General features: G+C 38.5%; 1 protein-coding gene across 1 annotated transcript; it reads left to right on the top strand.

Annotated features, from left to right (window-relative positions):
- On the top strand, positions 1-25658 carry LOC306870120 (uncharacterized protein; the record flags this gene model as incomplete). Its single annotated transcript, XM_079417194.1, has 5 exons — positions 1-687; positions 14394-14501; positions 17670-17766; positions 18473-18782; positions 20898-25658. The coding sequence occupies 5 exons, from the start codon at positions 1-3 to the stop codon at positions 22876-22878; spliced, it is 3183 nt and encodes a 1060-aa protein (XP_079273320.1). The 3' UTR covers positions 22879-25658.

Genomic DNA, 25658 nt, shown 5'->3' with positions numbered 1-25658 from the left:
ATGGCCGATCAGAGCAACATTCAATCCGCCGCCTCAAAAAGCATCAGGCCGTTCAAATCCAGCGAGGAATACCTGTATGCCATGAAGGAGGATCTGGCTGAATGGCTGAACACGCTGTACGATCTGGACATCACGGCGGACACTTTTATGGAGGGTCTGGAGACCGGCTGCGCGCTCTGCCGGCATGCAAGCAACGTGAACCGCGCCGCCCACGAATTCAAGACCAAGTATCCAGATGCGGCGCTTTCGCTGCGGATACCCAGCAAGGACGTGGTCTTCCAGTCGAGGAACGTCACACCGGGATCGTTTTTGGCCAGAGACAACGTGTCCAACTTCATCGGCTGGTGCAGGCAGGAGCTCTGGATCAAAGATGTGCTCATGTTCGAGACCAACGATCTGGTGGAGAGGTGCAACGAGAAGAACTTCGTGCTGTGCCTGCTAGAGGTGGCTCGCCGGGGGGCCAAATTTGGCATGCTGGCCCCCTTGTTGATTCAACTTGAGGAGGAGATCGAGGAGGAGATACGGGACCAGGAGAACCTGACGGAGGCTCTGGGGGAGTCGCAGATCTCACCGAGCAGGACGTACAGCCGCAAGAAGAGCATCGGCGAGCCCGACCCAGAGCTGGTGGCCCGCTGGCAGCAGCAGCAGAAGAGAGTCCTGCTGGAAATGCGCAACCTGGACGAGCTGGTGAGTTTGACAGGTGTAGGGTCTCAGGCAGGTTCATAATAATAGCAACTGGTGGGTTATTATTAATAATCTGGTAAAGATGGTATTCACAACTTGATGCATGAACTTGATGTCAGAACTCCAGACATGGCCGTAATGTGTCATGGAAAGTTCTGGTGTCAGTGGTTAGTTGTTACACTGTGTTTATATGGACCAGAAATTACATATAGGTTAACAAAGGATACCTCGTTCAGTTCTTATACTTACAGTAGATATGGATTTTCTGTCAAATCTTGACTTGCACTGAATTCAACTTTTACCTTCAATGGCTCTACATCTCAAATGTCAGCCTTGAAAGAAAAACCCAGTGCATCTCATTAAACTAATACATTAAACATGGGACAAAATATGTCTTCACCTAACATTAGTTTTTAAATATAGCTTTAAATTTATGCTTTAAAATGATCACTAGTATTTTCTTCTAGCACGGTGAACACCAAAGTACCATTTATTTTCATTTACTTTTTATTTGAATAGCTACCCTATATATAGATAACTTTGCAGTTTCTTTATTATATAGAAATAAATTAGACCCGTATTTAACATTTAAAAAGGATTTTGTTGTTTTAAGTAACTGTGACTTAATTCTTGTCACAACCATGTGTCGAAGCATTCATAACTAATGAAGAAAATTAGTTTGAAACCATCTAAATTCATTAATTGAATCTAAATTAATTTACTGAAGTAAATGCCAGATTTGTATATATTTATCATTTGTAATTATGATTTGCTTCTGGCCATATTGAGTGAAAATATCATTTGTGAGAAAATGTAAGCAGGAGGATTCATCCAAACATACCTCTGACCCTACTGATTGGATCGCTTTTATTTGTTCAGTTTTGTAACCTGTTTGATCCCAGTGATTCAGTGATTGACATTATCTGGTCTTGTGAGTGGGTCTCTGTGTTTGTGTGTGTGTGCTGGATGAAAGGTCAGAAAGTGTGTGATTTGTATTGGTGTGTGACATCGGAGTCTGCACATTTTCTTTTACCCTGGTCATGAGGAATGCTAACCGTCCATGCCATATCTCGCCTAAGTGTGTTCTTGAGGGTGAAAGGTTGTTCTTAAGGACCAGAGAAATTGGATTCTGGTCTGTGTTGGTAAGTTAGCGAGATACTTGAATGTTTAAATACAGAGTGACGGATGAACACATCAATGTTATTTTATTGCTGTTTCCGAAAGATGTTTCTTTAGTATACACTGTGCTATTGCTAGTCCTGATAGTCTGCTCTCACCCAATTATTCTGACATCAGAATGTTTAGGGAACAACAGGGGAAAATTTGCAATCTCCGACAAGCACTAGTGCACAGGGACTTAATTTGACTGCGTCCCAGTTGCTGTGGTTATTTCCCTCTAAAAGTCCCTCTCTTCACTCCATTTATGCTCTGATCAGCAATGTAGATTTCACCACTTAAATCCACCAAACTGTCAACATCATCCCAAAGATCAATATTTAAAGAATTAAGTTGTCCATCATAGAAACAGCAGTGAGCCCTTGTGAGCGTGTAAGCAAATTTCCCTGAGCGTGAACTGCTAGCATCAGCATGAGTTGAGGCATGGTGAAGAAACAGTGAACGTCAGGTGCTGTTACATCAGGAACTCATTCCATACAGGTTGTTAGCATTTTTTACGGAATGTAAGCCTAATGATAAAGTATACGGTCAGTGATTTATCTGGCACAGTAGACACTTTGATTTGTCCCCTTTTACGGTTGACCTTGTCTGGATGATCTAATACAGCTGCTCATCTTATCTCACAAGCCATGTTGCTGAACAGAGCAGCTGGCTTTGTCCTGCAGAGACAGGGTGGATTCAGTGACAGGCAGCAAGTCCAAACATCAGGACATACTGGAGCACTCAGCAGAATTCACACTCTCTCATCTTGTCTGATTTAATATATTGGTCTGTGAGATTAACTGTCCTTTATAATTATACAATTTCTCACAGGCTTTGTTCTCTGACAGGCACGTTCGGACAGATCTTTGTTTGATTCAATTAGAGTTCACCGTGTTGCCATATTTGAGAGATATTTCATACAGCCACTTATTTGTGGGTAAAGTATACTTCCTCACAAATACATTCAGACTTCCTCTCTCTCCCTATATATAAAGCTTGTTGTTTCATTGTTTTAGGCAATTTGATAATATGTAAGTTCTGTGTAATTGTTGTTTCTTTTTTTTTTCTTTTCATCATGACACTCGCTTTTGTGCTTTCTTGATTTAGTGTAATAAAACACTGTAAAACAAGTCAAGTAAACTTTAAAAGTGGGGATGCCCAATATATCAGTAGCGTATCAATCATCTGATGATGTAGCCTAATTGATTTGTAACTTTTATTTGTATCAGTCCATATTGGATATATATCAGCCAATATTTGATATTTAATTCTGTATTCTCCTTTTTGACATCATGTAACACTTACTTATAGTTAATATTAAATAATACATTTAAATGAAATTGTTAACATGTTCATTTTTAATGCATTCATTTTTGAGTGAACTATCCCTTTAATAATATTATTTAACTGATTCTGTTTGACTACATTACACCAGCAAAAGTCATTTTAATGGCCAGATAAGGTCAAATGATCTCCAACACACTGACAACTCACATTATGGTACCTAATTCTATCATTCTTGCCTTGATTATAAAGTTATTATTTTCACTGTTTTTGTGAATGCTGTCCATATGAATGTGTGGTGTAATGCAGTCTACTCATTTTTATTTGAGGATTTTAGCGCGATCACTTGGTTATTTTAGATTTAATACTCATACACACAAACATCAAAGTCACTGTCCAAATGAAAGATTCATGATTGTAAAGTAAAACGATGACCATGAGGATTATTCTTGTATTTCTTAAAGAGATTTCCATGCAAACAGGATAGAAGACTTTTGCGGATGTGCTCGGATTTAGTGTTGGTAATCCTATTCATCCCTGTGGAATATGAAAGGTAGTTTTGCCTGATCCTCACCGTCCATTAGTTCCTCACACATCCTGCTTCCCAAGAAGGTTTAATATTCTGAAATAACATTCATGCTGCATGAGGAAAAGCAGAAGTGTCTGAGAGATATGAGTGTATTTGAATTACGCAGCCATAGTTCCTCTTGATTTTCTTAGTTACAGAAACGCTGAAACAAATACTCCTCTGCACCTTTCCCTCTAATGCCTTACTCATCTCTGGTGGGTTTGGCTGGAATTTTCCACTGTTGGACAGCGTGGGGGGAGACAGGGCCACTGCTTCCCCCTGTGTAATGTTATTTAGTACAGCCTAGTCCTGCTAAAATGTCTAGTCACAAAAATGTATCTTTATAGTCACTCTAATACTGTAGAAAATTGAGAGAGCGCTCTGTCTGCTTTCTCAGCCCATTTGTCATATGTTTGTGTAACTTCTGTCGTTGATGCACTGTCTCAGTGCATTACATCACTCATCATCATATAGTTGCACATACCCTTGGCTACTCAGAATGCTTTAAATAGAAGTGTAATATACACTTCCGTAGGTTGTTAAAGTCTCTTATGCTCACCAAGACTGCAATTATTTGATAAAAAATAAATTGACAAATAAACAAATTGTGAAATATTATTTTTTTGTATATAATTGTAATTATTCCTGTGATGGCAAAGCTGAATTTTCAGCAGCCATTACTCCAGTGTTCAGTGTCACATGATCCTTCAGAAATGATTAGGTTGAATCAAAATGTTGCTGTTGTTTTAATCAAAGAATTTAGAAGACTGGAGAACAAAATACTAGTGTAATTATTTTTATTATTTATTTATTTTTTGCACATGCTCTCATAAACACAGACAGCAGACAGTCAGAAATACCCGATGAAATGACATCAAGGCACATGACCAGAAGGATGTCTTACAATTTCTAAGACATCAGTGCCGTTAAACTGTATCTAACAGGCTGTCTTTTCTCTATTTCTCCCCCCTCTCTCTCCCCACACCCCGAGGCCTTGACATTCTGCTTCATGATTTTGTCGATAATGCACAGCCCCGTTATTCGCTCTCTTTTTTGTTTCTCAGACACACACATGCATGTGTACAGTACACACACTCACACACAGTCTCTGCCCAGAGCTAAGGAGAAAAGGACAGAGAGAATACACTACTTGATGGTGCAGTGCAGTATGGCTGCCATTCTCATGAAAATATATCTCAAAGCATGTGCTTTGTTGAGAAGTGTGCTGTTGTACCAGTAAGCAACCATTCAGAACATCTTAGCAAACTAGCAATACCCTGCTATTGCAAGGACTACTATGATGTTCTGCAGAAAATGTAAAATGATCATCATCTTCAAACTGCTTGCAGGGTTTTGACCACACATATGCTGTCCTACGCTCATTGTGCTCATGGGTCGAAATTGAGAGATTTATGGAGGTATCTGCAATCCCCTAAAGGCCGAAGGAAACATGAGGACAGGGAAAGAGGGAGGGAGATGTAGCCATGAGGTAGAGGTGAATCGAAGGACATTGATAGCGGGAGAGAGGCCGATATCACAGAGAGGTGGGGTCGAGGGAAAACAGAAAGCTTTGCAGCTAAAGAAATGGAGAAAAAAAAACAAAGAGGAAAAATGCAGTTGAGTAGAGAGAGTAAATGAAAGATGTGTGGGGGTGAGAGAGAAGAAATAAGAGCAGAGAGAGAAACAGAGGTGAGCTGAGGACAGAATAACGAGAATAAAGAGAGCAGTGGAAAGAGCGAGGGCAGCTGGGGTGATGTTTTGCTCAGTGAACCTCATGGCAAGGACATTATCATTGTGCATTTTCAAATTAGCTTCATTTTAGAACTGCTTTCAGATTTATTTTAGTGTTGAAACTAGTTTTTTTTTTTTTGCAGTTCAGTTATTTTACTGGAACATTTCCAATTAATATGTATTCACTACCGCTTTTGTTTTGCTTGTATAAAATACAATAAAAAACAGTAATATTGTGAAATACAACAGCTTAAAAAAATCTATTTTAATATATAATTTTTTTTATTATTATTATTTCTGTGATGGCAAAGGTAAATTTATATCAGCTATTACTCCAGTCTTCAATTTCACATGATTCTTCATAAATCATTCCAATATGCTGATTTAGTGGGTTTTTTTGTTGTTGTTTTTTTTGCTGTTTAATATTCTTATAGATGTTTTTTTTCTTAGGATGAATAGAAAGTGTGAACAAAAATGAAGAGTCCTCTGCTATTTTCTACCAGTCGTTGTGGATTCATCTCTGATATCAGTATAAGTAACCTTACTGGCATCACACAGTAGACTGCTGCTTTTATGTTTTGCTTTACTTGCATTAATGGTGTTAATGTAATTTATGGAAATCTAAGGTCATTGAATTATTTAGAAAAAATGAGCTCTAGCAAAATAAAGCCTGCTCAAGCCTTCTTACTTGCACCATCAAACCACTATTTAGTTATAATAACTCTGCCTTATACTTTACTGCATGTTTCAAAGAAGAGCAGGCGGCAGTTTGCCCAGAAGTGCCTGTACTGTACAGACTACTACACCCACCTCTAATGGATTTTACACCAGAGAGATAGACAAAGAGAGAGAGAGAGAGAAAGAGACAGGAAAAGTAGGTCATGGCAGTTTGTGCTGGGTCAGAATCACACAAGCTGAGGATTCACTGTGAGAGAATGTCTCTCACTCTCCCTCTTTCTCTCTGCCTCTGAGGATTTCCCATATGAACTCATCTGTAGTCTTTTCTCTTTTTATGGTCATGCTGATTTATGCATTAAATTCTGGCTGCCATAAGTCATGTATCTTTCCGTGGTGGGCTGCAGTACAGATTGGGCCGTATATGTCATTTCATACCACACCTGTCTATGTTTAGCTTTTGTTTGTGTGCACGCATGTGTGTATACATTCATGTGTAACTGAGCGTGTGGAGATGAATGTGTGTGCAGTGTGCACCCGTGTCTGCTCCGTGTGGAAGCTGAGGGGTTTCTTAACTCTGTTGGTGGATGATGGAATCACAGCATGGATGCCTTTCCTATTACAGTATGTGTTTGAATCACCTGCAAATACGGTGATGTGAAATATTGTTGTATTTTGAACAGGCACAATGGCATGCATTCTTTGTCATTCTTTGTATATATTTTAAGATATATGTAGAAAAACAAAAAATGAAATGTGATCAGACATGTCAATAGAAAATTAAAAAATAATTTGAGTTGAGTGAGCTGGGAAGCACCGAAGCAAGTTATCCGTAATATTTAATCTATATTTAATGTGTGAAAAGCCTGTCAAAGTGAAAGAAATGCTTAAAATTTGTGAATTACTCCAAAAATTAAGCATGTTATTTACAGTGGTTTCATTTTTTTTGTTTCAGTGTTGCCTAGAATTACATTTTATGGCTCACAGCAATATTTTATTTTAGTTTCCTTGTCTTTTTCCATATTTACAAAGATTTTTCCATATTAAATTAGAAAAAGTTGATTCAAAATGTTAAGCAAAAGTCTCAATTGTCCATTTGGAGTCATTGCCACTGATTTCCCACTGCAATTGACACTAGAGTTGAGTTAAATATTTAAATAAATGAACATGTTTTTGTCCCTCGTGGCCTGATATAGTTTTTCCGTGAACAAATTTTATTATTGATTACATAATCTGTGCAGTAGATTGTGGGAAAACAGGGAGAGGAAGACTTTGTCAAAAGTTATATTCTGTAGCTGGAAAGATTTTATGCCAGGTACAATTTAGGTCATGTGAATTTTTATAGGTACCAGAAGGTCACCTGATGTTATAGCTCATTTTATCTGACTAAACTTATAGCTTCAGTTTTGTCATAATGAGGCCTCAAACAAAAGGACAAGCGTGTGATAGTCTTATGCTGAGGCTTGTGAGGAGAGCTTTCATTCTTTAGTTCTTTAGACAAGACACATATTTTGCTTTGCCCTTGAGCACAAGCCACAACAAGCCTTTATAGTGCACTGGAGAGACTAACCTTCAGATTTCACCAGTCTGAGTTTACAAATGGCTTACTTGACTAAAAGGAAACAATCTTGTCATGGTAACTTATGCTGCATCCCAATTCGCCTACTTATACTATGCCCTAAAAGTATGTACTCTTTTTGTGAATAAAAAGTACATACTTTTGAGTATGTAGCAGAATAGTAGGCACATACTGCTTCGTCATTGGTGCTTCTTTGACGGACGCTCTGTTGCTTAGTTATGTGCATCCTGTAACTGTTTAAACTGACCTGTCAATCATCTTGTCACAGTTAACATCCACATTTTGTTTAATTTGATTTCCTACCGTATTGGAGAGAAATGAAGAGGCGCACCGCTGGTCTTTCATGCCGAGAACTCTGCTCATATGTTTGCGTAATGATGCATTTAAAAGTTAATGACAAAACGTATCATTATAGAAGTTCACAGTGTTGCTACAGATTAAATATAACGTGGATAACATTAAATTCATATTTTTTTATCAGGTTAGACATTGATTATTTATCACTCAAATCCCTTTCTCTACCTGTCCGTCGGTTGCGCCATGTTTGTAGTTTTTAACACTTTTTATGCGTGTTTGTAGTTCTAATCGAATTGCCCGTCCACCGCACAATGTGTTGTGGGCAATATTAGCCGAGTGTGCATCGATCTGCACTTCGAATTCTAACCGGAAATAGTAGACCTTCCGGGAATCTTTTTTTTTACTAAAACATACTATGATTTGGGACAAACTAATCCTATTTTCGAATTCTATTTAGGACAGATAGTATGCGAATTCATTTATCTCAAGTTTATCTTAAGCCCTATAGCGCAGTAATTCTAAGCAGCTGGTTTGTCTGGTTAGGTCTCTCTGTTCATGTGTGTGTGTGTGTGTGTTTGTGTGTGTGTGTGTGTGTGTGTGTGGAAATTTCATTGGTGTTTTGATTTTTGATGGTAGAAGGACTGTCCTTTTAATTAAGGATGACAAATCAGATAAGAGATGACAGATCTGTGAGAATGCATGTGCACGCATCTCCATGTTTTCCCTCTGTCTGTAAAAGTATGCTGGCAAAGCGCACCACTCCTCTGTTAATCACTCCATCACAGATCTCTGCTTGCTGACACTGTAAATGTCACAAATGTCCTTGTTAAAAATATTTTTTTCTGTAGTCATTGTGACTTTTTTTCTGTAGTTAGTAGCAAAAGAAGGTCTTTTAAAATAGGTCTCATTATTTCCTCTTTATGCATACAATGTAAATCAGTGGGGTTCAATTGGACCCCACTGAATTCCATTTTTATCATTTTTATTTTTGAGTAAACGGTCTTTTAGTGAAATAAACTCTTATTTTGGTTGTCTAGAATATGTTAGACCTGTAAGTGACCCATATTATCTGTATTTTGTTTGTTTTTTGTGTGTGATGTTGATCTTAGGTTGGTTTCAACTGATACAGCTCAATTCAGCTTAATTCACTCCTGTTGGAGATGCAAAAAATGTTTCTTCTGTGCCAGACATCCACTGAAGCACTGAAGCAGCATGTTAAATTCAAGGCATGATCATATTTAGGTTGGAACCCACCCAATCTTTATCTCCTAGTAGTGGAATCCGATATAAACTTCTTAGCAAACATATTTCTCATTCTTGCACAACTGAAACAACAAACGGTTTTCTGCAAGGTAGATATTTTTTCAGACTTTACTCAGCACCATACTGTTTAAATATTGTTATTATTTAGTACAGTTTTACTGTTGAATGTGATATGAAACATTTTGAGAAACATTTGCCCTGAACACACAGGTATTTCACCAAAATTATTACAATTTATGGGTGTCAGCCATCACTGTTTTATGAAAAAGATCATTCAATCAGGCTGCTTTTGTAAGTGTGAATACAAGTCTACCACTATTTTTCTCCATTTTAGCGTGTCTGTTTACACGGAACTCTTCTGAGATGATCAGTCACACAATTACTGAGAAACGAATCTGCTGTTCCAAAACAATCCACACCCACGGCCGTTTTATATCTAACCCGGAAGGGTCCATCACTTTTTACCCATGTGGCCTTCTGTATGTCACCTCTGTCAAAGCGTGTGTGAGTGTGTGTGTGTATCAGGTAGCCTGCAGTTATCAGAGACCCAGATACAGCTCACTATCTCTCAGATGCTCCATTTCCCCGTCTGCATCTCCAGGCTGACCTCGCCCGGCGCTGTATCTTTGATGCTGGCTCTCACAGTCCCACAGTGCTGCTGTGTTGGTGGTAAAGGAAGCAGGGTGATAAACAGAGTTTTCCCTCCAGACATACGCTCAGGCAAAAAAGCAGCACAGATAACAGCACTCGGGAACCAAAAACACAACATAGATGAGGTCTGAAAGCACACACAGAGTTCAACACCCTTTTTTGCAGTGTTGTGTTCAGTCAGAATTTGTATTTTTAGGGTTATCAATAAGCGGTTGTGAATCCCAAGCGTGTTTATGAGTGTGAGTTCAGTTATAGAATATGGTTGTCACTCCAGTAAATAATCTTACTGTGTGTGAATGTAAATTTTAGCAGTTTAAAACTATTGCTTTTCATTATAAATTGCAATATCAGCATTGGATTGAAAAACATTAATTCAGTAATAGAAATAAATAAAAAAATCCTTCTTTTAATGGCTGTCATGCAGAAATGGTTTTTTTTAATATACATTAGGATGGAAATCTTTCAATTGACTGTAGATCAGTTCAATTCATGATTTGCTGATTCAAAACCATTTTTAAAACTCTTTTGCCATTTGATGTATAGTTACTTTGTATTTAATTTAAAGTACTATGTACACTGGTGATTGTCCATTGATTTAATTTTTAGCACTTTAAATTGCATATGAAACAAAATGCAAACATAAAAATTCACAGTTTAAAATTAATATTGCAGAGCACCGTGATTTCTAAAATTATTGTGAATCATATAATTATATTCTTCCATAAAATTCCATACAAAAACTGAATCTAGTATATATCTCAACAGTGTTATTGTTTGTGTGTGTGTTCTGAACATGGTCATGCACCTGTGCTGCTGTCTTTTAGGGCCTGTTTAAACCTGGTCACTTCATGCGTTTTCTCTGATCGATATCTATCTGATTTGTTAAAACGTTTCCATTTACACTTGGCCACATAAATGTGTCTTAGCAAAACGGATATAAATCCGTTCTTCAATTCCCGCGCTATATGCAAATTTAACAGCGTTCACGTCAATGAAAGCAATAGGCACTGCATCTTATTCATTATCAGCTAATTTCAATATCAGAGACCGCAACAGGAGAGAGCGGATTTAAATGCATCTCGAAAGCGTTTCGGAGGGCATTTACACCTGGTCTTTTCAGGATCGGATAGCTATCCGATAAGAAAAAAACGCATGAAGTGACCAGATGTAAACAGCCCCTTAGAAATCAGACTGAACAGTATGAATCAGATGTAATGTCACATTAGATAAATAAAAAAAAAAAAACTGTGCTAAATAAATTGAACAGTGTTAATTTAGGCCCTGTTTAGTGCGTTTTCGTTTCAAAACGGCGTTTTAGAATGAAAACGATCCTCATTTACACTGGCGTTTCCACTGTGTTTCAGAAACGATCTCCATTTACACTACACAACCGAAAACACGTTACGTGACCATTCATGCAGGTACAACCATAGATATGTATAGATATCTACCCTTACATATCTTTGGGTACAACAATGAGCATGATGTTATTGTTTTTGTTAAAGTCTCCGTTTTGGTCCGTTTACACTGTAAAGCAACTCCGGAATTTTCAAACTAAAACGGGGTCTGCAGTGTTTTCAAAAGTCTCAGTTTTCCGTCCTCAAAAAAACTGGAGTAGTGTAAAGGATAGGCATAACCGTAGTAAAAGCATGCAGTACAGTATATGCTGCTGACAGTAGACATTGCTGGGGAGACAGACATTTAAATAACATCTCCATGTCTTACATTTGGTAAGGGTGGTTCCTCAGTTAAAACCAACAATGAAATGCTGTGAGAATGTTACAGGGAGTCTCTGGTTCTGCTAGACTGAATGGCAAAGCTCTGTGTAAACTTGATTCTCCTTCAGTCTAATGGAAGGAGACTTTAAACTGTGCGTCTAGCATGAAGGCTCCATACTTCTCTAGCATTTAATTGTTTTCCCTGATGTCCATTTAATAATGTTTGAAGTCCATTTATAATTTTACAGTGTTTCTAGTAATTCTCAGTGACTGACTTTCAACAACTATTTAAAATTTTATAGCTGTTGCTAAAAGAAACACTCAACATAGCGGTAACCCCAGAAATCTTGCACATTTACACACAGCAGATTTGTTTTTGAAGGTACAACATGAGTTTGCTCTGCTCGAATACTACTTGTGTGAAATTTTACTGTAATAGTCTGTTTTTGCTGCTATATCTTCAAGAATATTATATGTGAGCGGCCTCTGTTACGATTGGCTAACCTCTTCACATTTAAAATGAATAAGAACATTTGTATGCAGTGTTGATGACTGGAAGCATTTTGGTTTTGTCACCTCATTTGTTTCTGGTATAGATATGATGTAATGGAAAGAACCCATAAAAGCTATGAGAGGGGACCTAACAGTAACAGAAATCTTAAAGGTGGTCACTGCTTACAGACTTTCCAGAACAGATGTCTAGACAAAGAGAGCGAAGCATGAGAGAGGCAAAATACAGCAAGAGAGCACTTCTTACTTCAGAGAGAACAGCAGTGAGTCTGTATTACGGCTCTTTCTGGTTCTGTGGTAACTGTCAGACATATGCTGCCTAAATAGACATGACGATGGCTATAATTATAGAATATTCCAGCTTTAACCCTCTAATCTTCCAAACAGGCCAATAATGTGGAAAATTAAAGTCATTCATGGCAATTCTAGAGCCTCCAAAATTCAACTACAGTCAATCAAGTCTCACTGACTGTGTGTGTGACAGTAGATCTTCTCCATCATGCCAGCAGAAGTCTGCTGTCTCTCATTTTTTCTCTCAATTTGTCTGTGTAGGAAATAAGGATGAGTTTCCCATGTGTTTGCACAAGTAGTCCAATGGAACAGCACAGAGCCTCAAAGTGTACTTTCCCATACTTGTAACACTGTAGAAAATATACTGCATACTATATAAATGTGCATCACATAACATAATTAAAATAATGTTGCATTGAAAAAAAACATGTAATGCAAAACGTATTTTAATTAATACATTTGTTTTTTCATTTATTAATTAAACATTTTCTTTTTATTTCGGCCTGAAATACAACACTGACATGAATCTTTATTAGATCTACACCCATACACATTGGAATTTAATTTGTGATATTTGTTACTTTTTTGCTGTCTTATTTATCCTTTCTGAAATGGCTAACATTGCTGCTCACTCGTCTGATCTTGATTGATCTTCTGGACTTTTGCCCTGTTTGTTGTCATGGTGCCACACTCAAAGACCACAAACAGAACAGAACATCAGAGTGAACTAGAGAGAATGAGAGTCTGCACAAGTCCATGATCACCCCACCCAGTACAGCACTTTCCTGACCGCTCTAAATCAGAACACATGCATGCCTCCATACTGTTACGTCACTCTCTTTCACATCAGTAATTATGTTTTATGTGTATGGGGCATGTGCCTTTTAATCATTGGGCAAGTCCCAGATCTTATCAGGATATGACGCAACTTCAGGAAATGGCTCTTTGTTTCACTATTTAAGCTTTAGAGAGAGTGAGAGAGAGATGAAGAAAGAGAGAGAATATTAGTTTTCCCAGGGAGTGATTCAATTAAGGTGACAGGAATTGGAAAGGTCGGGCTCTTTCGGTGAGTCAATCACCTCAGGAGCTCAGGAGTCAATAACAGACCATCCCATGATGCATCGCATATAAGTTACATTCTATCCGTTCACATGCTTACACGCTCCCAGCGTCCTTCACTCTCTAGCGCACAGAGTTGAAGCGAGGTAAGGGATGTGACTCAGTGTTTCTCACAGGAAACTGTTTCTGTTCAGGTGCTGCTGGACATTCAGTGGAACGTTTGTCTCTGAGTGTGACTAAATGTCTTTTATAGTCAGTGAGCCAGTAAACAACTGAATACTAAAGAATGACTCCATGTTTGTGAATATATCTCCGCTAACCTTCTATGTGGAAGAGATATGTACATAAATATAATACAACAATATTTATTGATTCATTTAAATTTTTAGATATTTATTGTTCGCATTTTGAAGCGAAGTTCAGAAGCAAAGTTAAATGAGAATACAGCATTCCATATAAGTTCCCGACTATTATGTTTTGGTGATTAGTGACCCAACTATTTAATTTTTATTTATTTACATTTTTTTGTTCAGGAATACCATGCTAATTTTGAGTCCTTTTTTTGTTGGTGCAGTCAAACAGAAAGCTATATTGTCTATAAAAATACATGGAAAGTAAGATGTTTCTTTACATACATTTTTCTTATAATAGTAGATAACTTTTTCTTACATATTCTTTTTTAAATATTGGTTAAAGTAGTCATGATTCATATACAGGCCTGTATTTACCATTTGCAAGCTTCAAACAATAGAATTGGCTTCCTAATATATGGCAGAATATACAAATGGTTAAACTTTTGCAATATTGAAAAAAAAAACAAAAAAAACTACCTGATTGGTTTGTTTCAATACTGCAAAAGCTTAACTATGATTGCCTACACACTGTATGCTGTTTGTTTAATAAGATTTTATATTGTGTTTTGTAGGTTCGGGAGATTCTGGGCCAGTGCTCCTGTCCGTCACAGTTCCCCATGACCAAAGTCTCAGAAGGGAAGTACAAAGTCGGGGACTCCAGCGCGCTCATCTTTATCAGGGTACATCTTTAATTGACTCACCAGTTACTCGTTCACCTGTCTATTCTGTCAAAACATTGAGGCACTGTCTTTTTCTTTTTCTCTTTATTGCTTAAATCTGAAGTTTGTCTTTTTTTTTTTCTTTAAAACAGATTGAAAAAATTCTGAGCTGAAGTGTGCATTTTTTTTAATGATAAAAAAATCAGTTAAATGTAGTTTGACTCAACCAATGCCAATTAGTTTGAAAACAGTTATTATTTTTGCTATTTCATTTGGTGACGCAAGTGGCACAGAATGATACATCTCACTTTCTTTCATTACAATGTTTTGTGCAAATGCTGGTGTCACACCCACAGACATCAAGCCATCGATTCTATTATTTACTTTTTGAATTTGCGCTGCTGTATCATTGGAATCTTTAACGTTCCCAAAATAGAGGCCAAACTATAATAATTATAGCTCCATAATTAGTCATCCCGAGGTTTGAATGATGTTTACACAGTTGCCAGGCTGACCTATTCAAGACTTAGCCTGTTATCCAACTTCATCTAAAAGCATCCACACCCATTCATACTGCAGACAGAAATGGAGACTTGTGTCATTTCCTGTTCTCTACCAAGCTGTGTGTGTGTGTGTGTGTGTGTGTGTGTGTGTGCGTGTGTGTGTGAGTTGGTGTATGCGTGTCTCTTTAATATGCTGTGGGGTCTACAGATTTTCACTCTCAGCTGGAGGAAATTTTAGATGGAATTTTATCTTCCTCCAGTGCAGCAGGACTGAATCAATTAAACTCGATTTAGCCTTATTCTCCTCCGCATGGATGCCGTAACTGCAACCCTATATCTACCCTCTTTCTCTCTGTCTACATCTGTCTTGGTCTGCTCAGTTTTTGTGTTGTGTGTGTACCTTTTTTTTTTTTTGCAAGATATGTGTATGCAACTTAGCTGGTGCTGTTAGATTTAAACCCTTTTATTTACTGAGACTATAATTATACATAGACCCATCATCCTTCTCCAGCACAAATTAACGCTAGCAGCACAGCGTGAGGTGAAGCGTAGGCTATTCACATGCCCGGCTCAGCTCTCCTGTGTTGACATCAGTGAGGAAGACAGAAGGTGAAAAGCAAAGAAAAATGTCATCTGTCGTCTTCGGTCACCTTTGTTAGAAGCTCAATTTGATTTGGGTAAACTGAAAGAAAACCTCTTGAAATTGCTGAAATCCCTGGCAATGAAGACCTTGGCACAAAAAAACATTCGCTTTGTTTACTGTTTATTATAATTATGGTTTCAGCATGTTTTCGCCTGTTGCCATGGTGATGAATCCCAAGTGCTTTTTAAAGGGCAGATGAGTTAAGCTGCCAAAGAGTGCAGCACTCCCATTGGCTAAAGTAGAGGTACAATAAAAGTAAATTATTACATTTAAGTGTAACAACAAATCTACCTGCAGTTAAATTTACATAAATACTTACTAGGGGTGTCAACAGATGATGATGATTCAAGTCACGGTGTAAAAGTTTGGGGTTGTTTTTTTTTAAAGAAGTGTAATATTGTGAAATATTATTATAATTTTTAAATAAACTGTTTTTATATTTAATGTATTTTAAAAAATAATGTATTCCTATGATGGCAAAGTTGAATTTTCAGCAGCCTTTACAAAACACAATAACCAAAGAAAACTAAAAAACCTTAGCTGTAGGAGTTGATATTATAAAATAATATTTTTTATTTTCATATCATTGAACAAAAAGGTCCAGTCCACTGCAATACATTTTGCAGTCACACTGGCCAATCTGTTAAAGACAATCTGGTTAAAAATAGCTTAGTTTTGATAAATTCATCTTGACTCTGGAGACCCCTGCATTCTGTCTCGATACATTTAAAAGATCCTGTGAACTGCTCCTCACTGATTTTCTGCTGCCTTCTTTTAGTAAGTATGGTTTGGCGAGGTGTGTTGTATTAGCAGCTGGGTGTAGACTGACTGCTGTCTTGCGAAACTTTGTGTTTAGGTGATACTTCAAGCTTGAATTTAACCATTCCTCATTGCCCAATTCAAATATGCTTCAGGAGGCATTATTAAATGTTGATTTTTATTGCATTGTTGTCAGAATTCATTGTAATATATTAGTGTGTTAAATTAACTGGCCAAAATGCTGCATAATTATGACAGAAACCATAAAGGTTAGTTATTTATCTTTGTATTATAATTATGATTAATAATGCGGATTAATAGAATGTGTTGGGCTACTACCTGTCATCTTTTTGTGGGAAAGACCAGTGTACGGTTTAGCTTGTATGTTCATTTCAGTCTTTGTATAAATGAGAGCTTGTGTAAGTTTGTGCAGGTGGGCATTGTGCCAGCACACAGACTGTCATCACATGATTATTCCTTACCATGTGCTCAGCAGATGGACTTTAGCAATGCTAAAACTATAAAGAACTTTGTTGCAACAGGTTTGAAGTACACAATCAGCAACAGTGAAAATGTGAAAGAGAGTGTTTTCCTGACTGAGCATTTTTTGTTTGTTTTTTTGATGAAGGAATCAATAGTCTCTTATCCTACATTTCTCTGTTCATCAGAGGAGAACTAAAGTAACAGGGCTTGGTGTAAAAGGAGGACAGTTTCTATGCTAAATCTCCTCCATTCCCCTCTCTCTGAATACCAGCTGAGAGGGGTTGAATGAGGGAGAGTGTGTCGGAGCGTCTGTCATTGTGTGTTGTCATGATAATGAAGGCGGATGGAGGCAGCAGTGGGATTTATGGAGGAAGTGTTGGTGGGCAGCTCTGTTGTATAGCGTTACACGACACGAGGGCTTGAGCTTATAATAATCAGCTGACTGTCATGTTCCACCTGTATTATTAGTGGTGTTTGAAGATAAGCATAATTGTTATTATTATTGGCCATACTGAGGGTTAGGGAATTAAACAAACTAACCCTACTGATTGTGCTAAAGACATGAAAAATAACTCATACTTTACAGTTTGTTGTGGAGAGGTATGATATTTATTTTGCTAGGTGATCAGGCTCATCATTTTTAATGAATATTCATTTTTGATTATTTCTTAGCTGTTTAAAAGCTTTATAACCCAATTTGGATATTTGTTAACTGTGTATGACAGCTATATTGAGTGTGTTATTTTGGTCGTGCATGTTAATGTGTGTGTGAAAGGTGTTAACATCTCTCTCTCTGTGTAGGTGTTGCGGACTCATGTGATGGTGCGCGTGGGTGGAGGTTGGGACACACTTGAGCATTACCTCGACAAACACGATCCCTGTCGCTGCGCCGCGTTCGGTGAGATCACCACTTGTCACTTCCTGTCTCTGAGCTGTGAGACTTTCTGGAATTTTTCAACCGTACTACTTGTGTTTCTCACATCTGACTGTTTACTTTCTAACAGTATCATACAATCAAGTTCTACGAGTTTTTGTTAGTAGTGTTTTGTGTTTAATGAGGGTTAGTCCCTTCATTATTCAACACTAGTAGTGTTACTCAATCTGCCTTTGAACTTTTACAACAGATTGGTAAAAGCTGCCTCAGTTCATATATTCATATATTGCCATATTCTTATATAATCCATATATTGCCATCCAATTTACTGAAAAAAATATACAAACACATTTGCTGACCACGGCTGGATTTATTTAATCGAAAATACAATAAAACAGTACTATTATGAAATATTATTAGAATTTAAAATTACTGTTTTCTACTTTAATATATTTTATGTATTTTATTCCTTTTATGGCAAAGCTGAATTGCCAACAGCCATTACTGCTGCCATGTAATGTATCTTTAAGATTGAAAAGTTTTAATTAAATAAAACAATCTTACTGACCCTTTTGAGCAGTAGTGTACAAGACACATAAAAGGGCTTTTTTTCACTTTTTTTTTCCATTTACATGTGTATTAGGTTTAAAAACAGCTATGATGTTGAAGTTCATCATTTTTCATGTGAACATTAAAAGAGCTGAATGATGCCTTTCTTTGACCTCAACAGCTCACCGGTATCAGCAAGCTAAAGCGAGTGGGCAGGGTCTTCACAGTAAGAGCTCCAGCGCTCACTCCTCCCGCTCCACAAGCCCAGGACCTCACTGGCGCAATGAGGGCATAGCACCCTACAAAACCTCCGACAGGCGCTCTTTGGACCCTGTGTTGGGCACCACGGTGCATTCCTCTCCATCACGGCCTGGCAGGTCGCACCATGCAGCTGTACCTGTGGAGATGGAAACTAACACAGGGCGGCCCACGACACTGCTGCCTCGACCGCCACGAGACAGATCAGAACCATGCCACTTTAATCCTCTCAGGTCAGTGCAGGTGTGTTTGGGTGTTAAGCAGTGTGTGTGTGTGTGTGTGTGTGTGTGTGTGTGTGTGTGTGTTTGGGTGTTAAGCAGTGTGTGTGTGTGTGTGTGTGTGTGTTTGGGTGTTAAGCTGTGTGTGTGTGTGTGTGTGTGTGTGTGTGTGTGTGTGTGTGTGTGTGTGTGTGTGTGTGTTTACAGCTCCTGGGAAAGTACCTCAAATAGAAAAGTACCCAAAATCACACTGGAATCAAAGACACCTAGAAAATTAATGTGAAAGTCAACTCTTATTTATTCTTATTTAAGAAAATGTACTGGGGATATAAGAAGTGTAAACATGACTAAACACTACCGAAAACAATTCATACATTTTGTAAATATACATTTTAAGAAGGTACTTTGAAGGAAAGTATATATTTCATAATGTATTATGTTTATTAATAATATAAAAGTTTTTTTCCCCCAAGATATGAAAAAGCCGATACCTTCTCCTGACAGAGAGAAATAGGAATAGTAATAAAAAGAGAGAAAAAAATAAAGAAAAAATTAATTCACAGAATCAATATATGCGTGCATGGATATGGAAAGGGTGCAATCCTTGTATGGGAAGAATTGAAGCGTGAAGCGTTATGACTGGGACACATGCATGGTTGTGTGTCTGTACAGTTGTTTTGTCTGTGTAGATCCCTCAGGGTGTCTGCCATTTGCTCACACTGACCTAGTTAACTAAGACAAATTATAGCACTCTGCTTGTGCACTGTATCTTCACAATGAGCGGCATCTTAAGGCAACCCTGCACATGCACACAAACAAATACACACACACAAACACACCGATTATTGCAAGCAGATTTGAACTAATCCCAGGTGACATTGTCCTGACATCTATACTCGTCTTGTCCAGGTTGTGACTCCCCCTTGTGTTAGAAAAGAATAATTACAATTTTATAAGGAGACAATCACAGTGTTCTCTTTGCCTAATTATGCAAGTGATAACAGATTTTGGATACATTTATTTTTCTAGAGCAAATGGGCGCTAATATGTATTTGTATTTATTTTTTTTATTATTTTTTTTAACAACCGCCTGAAATGAATGTTTAAACCTGACTATAAAAACTCCATGTTATGCATTACTGCACACTTAGAGTAGTGAACAAATAACTCCTAAACATCCTGAAGTTTCAAAAGGTGCTTCGTTATTTCAATCAGATGGCACACTTGTACGTCAGTATGTGCAGCCAGGACATTGTATAACTAGACCATGAACAGCTTGCTGGTTTATCTTGGCTGTGTGCCTCAATTGCCTTAGGCTGACTAATGATGCAGGCCAAGCATCAGAGCAGCACACTTTAACACTTGCACTCCTAGAGCTGCAGGTGAGGCAGACTGGATTATTGAAGATTAGGATAATCTCAACCCCTAGGTCTGTCAATGCAGATTGCATAAACTGCTCAGAACATGGTTTATGCATCTTATATTACAGAACCGGACTGTCAGGGTGTGTGTATTTCACTATCTTGTCTAAATAAGAGTGTGCGTTTGAATAAAATCAAATGAGGGCAGAATAGGGTAGCACTTTCACTGTTCTTAAGTGTATTTTAGGATCTGGAAGTTCTAAATTTAAGAAATGATTTTAAAACAGTGATTTTATTCATATGCACAAGGAAAGAATGATGTCAGTTTTATTCTGAATTTAGTAGTAGTTCAAGAGTGTGTGTAAAGAAAGTGTGTCTGTGTGCACGTGCTTGATAATGCTAGAGGATGAGTAATCTCTCTCTCTCCATTCCAATTTGATAGCTTTCTTTAATGCCAAAAAATGGCTCCTTAGGATACAGTTCTCTCCCTGCATGCTTGGTACAGATTCTCCATGTTGTCAACAAGTGAAAAGTATCACATAAAATCATGGAGAAAAATAGAAATCATGGAAATTATTTTGATTAGTAATTCTAACCAAGAAAGACATTTTGATCAAAAGTAAAGCATTAAATTGATCAAAAGCACTAAACCGAATTATCATTATGATTTCTGAAGGATCATGTGACATTGAAGACCTCTGTAAAAATAGCAGTGCCATCAAAGGAATAATATATATCTTAATCTTTCTCTCTTCACTCTTTCACACAGGAATAAGGAATCTCTTCTTCCGACTCGCAGGCTATCAGGAGATAGTGACTCTTCCACAGCCTCTTCTAAAGGTGGAGGAGGAAGCACAGAAGGAGGACGCTTCTCTCTGGGTACACGGCATGCTCATGGAGACGAGGTGGTTCTGCTGGTGAACCGTAAGGAAGGGAAACATGTTATTGAGCGTCCTGGAGCAGGAGCACAGATTCCAGCCCTGAGAACCCCTCAGACCCGTGCCCGCAGTGCTTCCAGGGAGCGCCTTGCACCAAAGTCCACCTCAATCCTGAAACCTAGTCCAAAACAGGGCCCGGCAGAGGTACATCGAACACCCTGCCCAGAGAGAGGCAGGTCACTGGGGCCCGAAGGTCCAAGGAAGCTGCAGGCTCCACGCTCCCTCAGCCAGGGCAAGACTCCTAGAGCCCGATTGGCTGATGTCAGCCCTGGATCATCACCTCGCCGCAGAGACCCTCAGTCTCTTTCAGTAGATCGAAGAGAGGAACTGAGACCCAAGCACATGCCCGCAGCATCCTCAAGAACAAGTGGAAGTTTAGCCAGGAGACAAGCATCTTCCTTGGCCTCTAACTCACCTGTGAAAAGCTGTGCCAGCGGAAGTCCTGCGAAAAAGGGGATGGTAATGCCAAGACCCCCTGCACCTCGTTCACCTTCCACTGGGAGTCGAAAGTTGCTTCCCACTGTCACACAGCCAGGGTGGCGCTCTCCGCATTCTTCTCCACGATCGAGTCATCACCACCCACCACGATCCCCTCGATCAGTGCACAATGCACGATCTGCAGGGAGAGACCAAAAAGTTTGGGCAAATCCCTACAACCAGCAGCAGGAGACTCAGGAAGATAGTGGTATTTTTAGTTTACACCTGCTGCCAAGTCTGGACCCTCAAAGGGAGCAAGACTTATATCGCAGCTTTGAGGCCGAGTTCCTGGCCAACACACAACAAACCAAGCCTGTGCAGGGTAAAACGTCCACTGGAAGGGAAATGAGGTCGCTACAGCTCCCTGTCTCCCAACAAGGTTTAGCGGTGCTCCCAAACTCTTCGGGTGACACTAATGTTACAGACTCGGCTTACTCTTCTTCGAACTCTTCAACGTCTTCTCTTATTGTCGGAGGTAAGGTGGGACTCCTACCTGATTTGCCAGAGTCTAAACGGACTAATCCTCGCACATGTGCACTCGAGGACCCTCCCGCCCTTCTTCATAGCCAGATTCGTGGAGGCCTCCCCAATGGAGGGCTCCTAGAGGGAGAGCGATGGGGTGGCAAAGGAGGAGGTCTTCGTAAGCTCCCCGCCATCCCCAGCTCCACAGAGGAAGGAGAGACCTCAAATCCAGGTCTGTCAAGGTCAGTATGTCTCCCCAAAGACATCAGTGGGAGCCTCCCTTTGACGGAGGTGCTAATGGAGAGTCAGCAGGACCTGGTGGAATGGGCTGGGGTGGAGGGAGATGTACCACAAAGTACTGAACATCACCCAGACCTGCCATTGTCATTTCCCTCCCCTCCGCCACCTCTAGATGACTGTTCTTATCAGGACTCTTCCAGTGAGAGCTCCTCCATGTGCTTGAGTCTGAGTGAGCCTCCATCCGAAGGTTCCTGCACTCCTCCTCTACCGCTGACCAATGGGGATACGGAAGACGCAGTCGTCCTCCGTGCCAAGAAAGGTCAAAAGAAGGCAGAGAGGGTGCCCTCCGGCCGCAAGATAAGACCCCGCACTGACAACAGACCCGAGAACAGCCCGTCTCGCATCCCTACACCTGTACGATACAGGAATCATTGTCAGCAGTCTCCTGCCAATTCGTCTCCCCTTCAGACCCCACCACAGTCCCCACGTTTAAACAATCACCAACCCTCACACAAAGCTCTGCATCAGGCCTTTGCTGACCTCATCCAACCCCAGCAGCGTTCCCCAGCTATGGGCTCTAGAGAGTGCGTCTATTCTTCAGAGTCCAGCCTAGACAATGAGGCCTGGATGTAGTGAATGATGATGATACACACAGGCAACTGACTTTCGTTCAGCATATACAGCTTTAATAGTCAGATTAGAGTGAAAAAAGCACATTTGTAAGACTTAAGTGACAATGCACATCTGACTGTTGTGTATAACGTGTAGCAGGATGCTGGAATCCTTACTGTCATTTCACTGGAGGCATAGATGTGTCCTAAAGTGGCTAAGAACATACAACACTATTCTTGACATCTTGGACCAACATAGCCTGTTCTGAAGATAATCTGAGAGCTACTGTACATGCACCATCTGAGCTATATTTAGTTTCGTTCAAGTCATTTTTCCTTTTAGATTTGTTTTGTTTGAGAAAGGAAATGACTGCTTTTCCCTTTAGGGATCTGTAGTTTTTAATGCCCTCATGACCTGTTTTTGAATTCATTACATGAGGACAAATTTTAACTGGTAAAGTTTTCATTTGGTGGAAAGAAGTGTAAAAATCTTATTTTAATCAGGGAATTGTAATATACAGAGTATACTGTATACTTTATGACCGATTTTAAGACAAACACCTAAATGACGTTTTGACCATACTTCCATGTGGAATCCAAATTATCCAAATTGGAAATACAATTAAGTGGCTGTACTGTTGTTTTAGCCCAGGCTAAATAGGATGGCATATCAACTTGCTGAATCGGTTCTCTCATAAACATTTATGAGAGAACATAATCCACACATTATCTGTGCAACATCACCTTGGCAGACAAACAAACCTTGCATTTGTTTATGTTCTGTAAAATCTAATACGGTTAATGTATAGGTTTATATGTAATATGTGTTCATTTGTTGAAATGTGTGGTAGTGTAATGTAAATATAATTATTATTAATTGACTTTAATATTAATGTACAAAATGTATGCTGTTTATTTCAATATGGTAATTCTGCCTTAGCTATGCAATGTTGCTATTGAATGTTGCCTTGACAAATTTTCTTGCCTTAAAGTAAGGATGAGAAGCTGTGTTTGTGAAGTAGAGATGAAGAGATGGTGTGTGTATGTATCTGGGTGGTTAAGTCTGAGTGTGTGAGGTAGAGAATGTATGTTATACTGGATGGATCATGTGTTAACTGTGAGACAATCGCACATGTTTAAAGTCACAGTAAGAACAAGATCCTACTTTATCAGCGTTCCTCTGTTTAAAGTAAATTGCTTGATTTATCTGCAAGTCAGAAATGAAGGACATTTAATTAAAGCTAGTGCCGTATTAAACATCAATAGGATATTTTCAAAATATGGAAATCACTACAAACTATGTATAGAAATGGTAATTATTCAGGAAATCAGGCCCTTTTATTGTGAAAAGCCATATCGAGTCCAAAACTGCTAATGAAGTAGTGATATTTTCCATATTGTCATCATCGGCAGACATAACATGTCTTTTAAAGCTTTATGGCGCCACCAGGTGGTTTATTTATTTATTTTTTAATTTTATGTTAAGCTGATTGTTACTGGTGATGTTTTGTGTGACTTGAAAGTATAATATGAAAGTGTGACTTGAGTGGGTGATTATAAATTGCATTTTTTAAAAACTTTCAAACACATCTAATCTTGAATTGGTACTGGTAGGCACCATTGCATAAAATAGAAGAAAACATTGACCACTTAAATGAATTACACATATATTGGTTTGGCATTGGATTGTGTATTTATATTAAATGAGTAAGTTATTAAGCCTTGTTGATTGGTTGTGGGTGAACTGTTTTATCATAAAGGGACAATGTTGTATGTTTCTATATGAATGGATGAATTGTTTACTTTTGGTATGTTCTCTTTCGGGGGCTTTATACAGTACTGCCGTGTACTTATGAGCTCAAGTGTTTTATTGAGAGGTGTTCCGATGTTTGCTGTTTTAGTGAATCGAAAAGGCTTGGAAAAAGTGAGGGAGATTTTATGAAAATGGATTTCAGTGTTCTTTTTTTTTTGCCTCAAGGACTGCAACCATACGATATTACTGTTAGCTTGGCCATTGACACTCCACAACACCTCTTGTATAAAAGCTGCAATACAATGCATCACTGCACATTGCTTTTATGTTCATTGCAATTTAAACGTCTGTTGTGACACTAATGTTCAATTTCTCAAATAGGTATAAATAAGGACAGTATCTGCAGTCTTTCAAATTATATTAATGGTTGCTGTGCCTAATTCACACTTTAGTCAAACACACATTTATACACACTACACATTCAGTAATCTAATTATTAGCTGCCATACTTTTGTACAGTTAACTCATTTTGAGCTCCAGTTGTATTTATTATGTTCTGCTTTCCAAAAAAAAACCTAATTTACAGAAAGATGTTTATTTTCTGTGATCACATTCGTTATGCGTTTCTAATCACATATAATAATTTATTGCATGGATGGGTTCTGTTTTTCTTTATTCATTATTGACATCAATACTACAAGAGTGTAGATTCACATGTTTTATTTACTTGAGCGAACCCGTCTGATTTGCATTATGCAAATATGATGTTAAAATGTGATCTACAAAATGCATGTTGAATCTATGTCATGCTCTGGTTTCAGTAAATGAAAAGGCCGTTGGATGATTTGAAATTTGAATGTGCATTGATTTATTTTTTAATTTCTGCAGTTTGTTTGGCTGATTGTTTTTCTTTAATGTTGACAATGAAATGTAAGGTCTTGACATTGTGGAATTTGTCTGTGTTGAATAGCAATATCGCAAGACCAACATTCCACTGTTCCTTGAAAACCAATTGCTGTTAATTTAATTCTTGTAATAAAAAAATGTTT

The sequence above is a fragment of the Barbus barbus genome (assembly GCF_936440315.1).
Source record: "Barbus barbus genome assembly, chromosome: 5".
NCBI classification, from domain to species: domain Eukaryota; kingdom Metazoa; phylum Chordata; class Actinopteri; order Cypriniformes; family Cyprinidae; genus Barbus; species Barbus barbus.
This window is presented reverse-complemented; position numbering and strand designations above follow the sequence as displayed.